This window comes from Miscanthus floridulus, chromosome 16 (assembly GCF_019320115.1).
Source record: "Miscanthus floridulus cultivar M001 chromosome 16, ASM1932011v1, whole genome shotgun sequence".
NCBI lineage: Eukaryota > Viridiplantae > Streptophyta > Magnoliopsida > Poales > Poaceae > Miscanthus > Miscanthus floridulus.
The window spans coordinates 59,078,933-59,083,779 of record NC_089595.1 but is presented as its reverse complement, the minus strand read 5'-3'; the positions used below and the strand labels follow the sequence as shown (position 1 = coordinate 59,083,779).

Sequence of the window (4,847 nt, the reverse complement as noted above, 5' to 3'; positions counted from 1 at the left end):
AATGGGAGATGTGGATGGAAATTGGGAAACTCGCTGCCTATGGTTGATTCCATGAGGCGGGGCGTGCTACGCATGTGCTGGTGCAGCGTGTGTGGGCTATGGCAGTGTTGATACACGCGGTGGGCTGGTAGTGCAAAGTGTGTCTTATATATTATTTCTTTTTTCCTCACCGGCAAATATGCATGTGCGTACAAACACAACATACGGCGGTGAAGACCGGCACTATGTTCATTGCCAGACCATACGCATGGCTGGTTGGTAAAATCGTTTATCATAGCCGATAAGTCATCCAGAAGGGACCCCTCGGGCTATGAACCGGCGGAGATAAGTATCACCACCGGTTAACACATGCTTGTTGCGAGATGATCTGGACCTGCCCATGCGGATTAATGAGCTAGCTATATCTTATTAGATTCAATTGATCCTGGCCCCTTTTCAATTAAATCAAATAAATTTTAAGGCACATAGTAAGTGCTAGATTCAATAAAAGATTAATCTCCTATGGAAATTCAATGGAGATTATCTGACCTTAACGTTGATGATGGCTATTTTCTACATATGTTATCATGTTAAGAAAGATGGAAGACAAGCCACATGCATGAGCGAGTAGAGCTGTGCCATGCATAGGCTCGGGCTCGAGTAGTCTGGACATAGTATGAGCGGTGCGAGCAACGCCATGTACTAAATAAGTTTAAAAAAAACATATTGTTGGATTGAATGTTTGGAAATTCTTAAAAACACTGAAAGCCATGGAATCATAAAACAGACGTTGGATAATGGAGTATAGATCTTTCAAACAAAAGGAAACAGAATAGACATGATATAATTTTCATGATAAGAATATATTACAGCGTGGTCCAAATTAGACTGCATGCAGCATGCATGTAGTATTATGCATTTGTTCACCAAGTAGTCTTTTCCTGTCTAAGAAAATAGGTAAATCTGCATGCATGCACTTATTTTTCAACCCAAAAACAGAGACACTACGGGAATCAGGAGATTTGCCGAGTGCCCCTGACACTCGGCAAAGCCTACAAAACACTCGACAAAGGGTTTGCCGAGTGTCACACTCGGCAAACAACACTCAGTGATTTTTTATCGGCAAACAGACTTTGCCAAGTGTTTTTTGTCGGACACTCGGCAAAGACTTCGCCGAGTGCCCAAAATACAATCGGCAAATATTTTTTTCGAAAAATAAAAAAAGCCACCACAAAAAAAGCCACAAAAAAGCCACCTAGATCCGGCGGCCACGAGCCACCACCACGCCACCACCGCCCGCCACCACCACCACTCTGCCATCGCCCACCACCACCACGCCACCACCCGCCACGCCGGGGAAGAGAGGGAGAGGAGGGGGCGGCTGGGCCGGATCTGCCGCCATGGAAGAGAGAGGAGGGGGAGGGGCGCTGGCGGTGGGAAGAGAGGGAGAGGAGGGGGAGGCCGCGCCGGATCCGCCGCCGGGGAAGACAGAGGAGGGGGCGGCTGCGCCGGATCCGCCGCCGGGGAAGAGAGAGGAGGGGGAGGGGCGCCGACAGTTGGAAGAGAGGGAGAGGAGGGGGCGGCCGCGCCGGGGGCGGATCTGGTGGAGGCGGTGGAGGAGGGAGGGAGGTGCGCCGGTGAGGGAGGAGGGGAGGGCGGGCCGCGCCGGCGAGGGAGGAGGGGAGGGCAGGCCACGCCGACGCCGGAGAGGGGGGATGGGAGGGCGGGGCCACGCCGGGGCTGAGAGGGAGGAGGGGGCGGCGCGAGGGAGGTGCGCGGGGAGGGGGCCAAGAAGGGGAGGGGGCGTGTGGATGGCGCGGGGAGAAGGGCAGCCCACGGCGCTGGGGTTAAAAAAGGATTTTTTTTCCGTTTGCCGAGTGTCCCAGATCAAGGCACTCAACAAAGATTTTTTTTTCATTTTTTTTCTTCTCTTTCTTTCCCAGAAAAAAATATTTTTTTTACTTTACCGAGTGTCCTAGATCTGGGTACTCGGCAAAGATTTTTTTTCTTCTCTTTCTTTCTCCGAAAAAAAATATTTTTTTACTTTGCCGAGTACCCTAGATCTGGGCACTCGGCAAAGATTTTTTTCATTTTTTTTCTTCTCTTTCTTTCCAAAAAAAAATATTTTTCTCTTTACCGAGTGTAAAAAAAACACTCGGCAAACCCCATCTTTGCCGATTGTTTTTTTTTTGACACTCGGCAAACTACCTCTTTACCGGATGTTTTTTTTTTTTGCCGAGTATTTTTATGGCAGCACTCGACAAAGAACTTGTTTACCGAGTGTCCGATAGAAAACACTCGACAAACAAAAAAAAAACACTCGGCAAATTTAACGTTTCCGCCGTGAGACAAGACAAGGAAAACATTGAGCGACACGGAAGGGAAGAAACAGACGCAACAGGAAAATTCATGCCAACCACAGAAACTGCCATGCCAAAGCGTAACGAGCGGTGCAACGTAACGGTTGGCTCCCTGGATCCCCAGCAGAGGCACTTACACAACGAGTGGTGATGCGCACACCGGGCGCCACTTCCGCGGCCGCCCGGCCTGCTCCCTTGTAAGCTACGGACCATTTCTCTTCCCTCTCTATCTCCACCACTGGGATCCCGCTCGCAAACTTTGAGTAGTGCTGCCCCGTCCTCCTCTTCTCCATTGTCATTGGTTCTCTCACGCGCGCCACCGTCATCCCTGTCAACCGCGTTGGGAGCGCAACCGTGTGCATAGCACCCCATGGACGATAAGGAGAAAGAGAAAGAGAAGGTGAAGGAGAAGCACGCCGACGGGATCGACGTTGTGGAGGAAGAAGAGGACGAAGAAGGTAACAAGCGCATTGTCGTGCTTGGCCCCCAGGTCCCCCTCAAGGAACAGCTCGAGCTCGACAAGGTATGTATCATCAATGCCTGAATAATTCAATGGTGCGTTGCTTTGATGTAGGATTTGACATATTCATCTCTGTTTCTTCTGAACAATCAGAACTACTCTGATGATCTGCTACTTGCTTGCATAGGACGATGAGAGCCTAAGGAGGTGGAAGCAGCAACTCCTTGGGCAAGTCGACACAGAGCAGCTGGGAGGTGATTATAACCTCTTATTTATCACCCTGCATATCCTCATGTTCATATGGATCGAGCCATGGTGCATTCCTCAACAAAAGAACATTTTTCCTGCAGAAACCGCGGAACCAGAGGTTAAGGTGCTGAACCTGACAATCCTTTCACCTGGCAGATCGGATCTGGTCCTTCCGATCCCATTCCAGGCGGACGATAAGGGCTATGCATTTGCTCTCAAGGATGGCAGCCCCTACAGCTTCCGTTTCTCCTTCATCGTCTCCAACAACATCGTGTCAGGCCTGAAGTACACCAACACTGTCTGGAAAACTGGAGTAAAAGGTTTGGACCTCACAAGCGTAATGCATGATAACTAGTATTCTCAACACTTCACATCAGCTTTGAGTCGACATGCTGTCATCGAGAATTCGCGAACCAACATATATAGTACAGATCACATAAAGGGAACGTCTGCATCTCATCTGATACTCTGCTTCAAATTAAACAACAGACATGAGTACTGTCAACTTGCCGTTTCGTTCTCTTTTTTTTTTTTAGAAGTAACAAATTTCTATTTCTCTAGTTCAAGATATACTTAAAGTTGAAGTGTAATTTGCATCTTTAGTGCAGTTAAATAATAAAATTTTTAGTGGTTGATCTTGGTTAGGAGGCATCACATGCATGGTTCACATGATTATGCAATCAATTTAAGATGTCGTAATACTGGTAATGTGGTAACTGCTACTATAGAACAAAAGTAATGGAACTCTACTTTAAGATTAAACATGATGTATATATCAAATAATCAGGTAATCAGGTTCATGCTACATGCCATATCAGTCATTGCATTGCTCATCCAACCCCAAAGAATAACATAAGAACATACCATCTGGTTTAGGAGCAGGGTTTAGTCCTTTGTAATCTTTCTACCATTGTCCAAATGATGTTGTTGATATTTTCAACGTTTATTGCAGTGGAGAACCAGAAGATGATGCTGGGGACATTCAGCCCCCAGTTAGAGCCCTATGTCTATGAGGGCGAAGAAGAGAACACCCCTGCTGGCATTTTTGCAAGAGGTTCTTATTCTGCTAAATTAAAGGTATTTATACATACCACGCTTTTCCTTTGATGCTTGAAGATGCTTCACCAATCACTAATGCCGCATTCTCAGTTTGTTGATGATGATGGCAAGTGCTACTTGGAGATGAGTTACTACTTTGAGATTAGAAAGGAGTGGCCAGCAGGAACCCAATGATGTGGACCAGGGCTGACTCGTCGGAGTATGTTAGAGCTCATAGCTAAGGCAAGCAGAAAATGTGCTATTGCTTCAAGAATGATTCATTCACTACTTCATCATTAATCGCATTTTAATTTATTTTTTGAGTTGTCATTGTACATTGTTTGTCGCATAAAACTATTTATTCGCATATGTAATTCCTGTATGGAGATACTCAGAGATATTTATGTAGTATTGTTGAACTTCTCAAGCCGAAACACACACGATTTGTTTAACTTATATTCATCAATTCTTTGGCATTTTTGTATCCTGTAGTTGTGGGGTTGTCACTAAATTTGCAAGCTTGTTGCTTCTTAGTACATTTAATATTAAAAGTGCGATACTAGGACATATTTGGAACTGTGATCTCTAACCCCATGGTGTGGTGGCCGTGTGGTGGTGACCATGCCACAATATGTATAGTCGTCTTCATAGTATCTCACAGTAAATGAGTTTGTTGAGGTTGTGAGAATCAAGTGGACCATGTGGGATCTGGCGGGAATCTCCACTCCTTTTGACTGCCGCCGTGAGATATGCGATCTCAA

At 46.3% G+C, this 4,847-nt stretch overlaps 1 protein-coding gene across 1 annotated transcript; it reads left to right on the top strand.

The window, feature by feature from the left end:
- The first annotated feature begins 2,512 nt into the window (after positions 1–2,512).
- On the top strand, positions 2,513–4,552 carry LOC136513637 (rho GDP-dissociation inhibitor 1-like). The gene is made up of 5 exons (XM_066507607.1): positions 2,513–2,862; positions 2,987–3,053; positions 3,150–3,368; positions 4,001–4,125; positions 4,198–4,552. Exons 1-5 carry the CDS (start codon positions 2,710–2,712, stop codon positions 4,279–4,281), a joined length of 648 nt encoding a protein of 215 aa, XP_066363704.1. The 5' UTR covers positions 2,513–2,709; the 3' UTR covers positions 4,282–4,552.
- Positions 4,553–4,847: the final 295 nt, after the last annotated feature.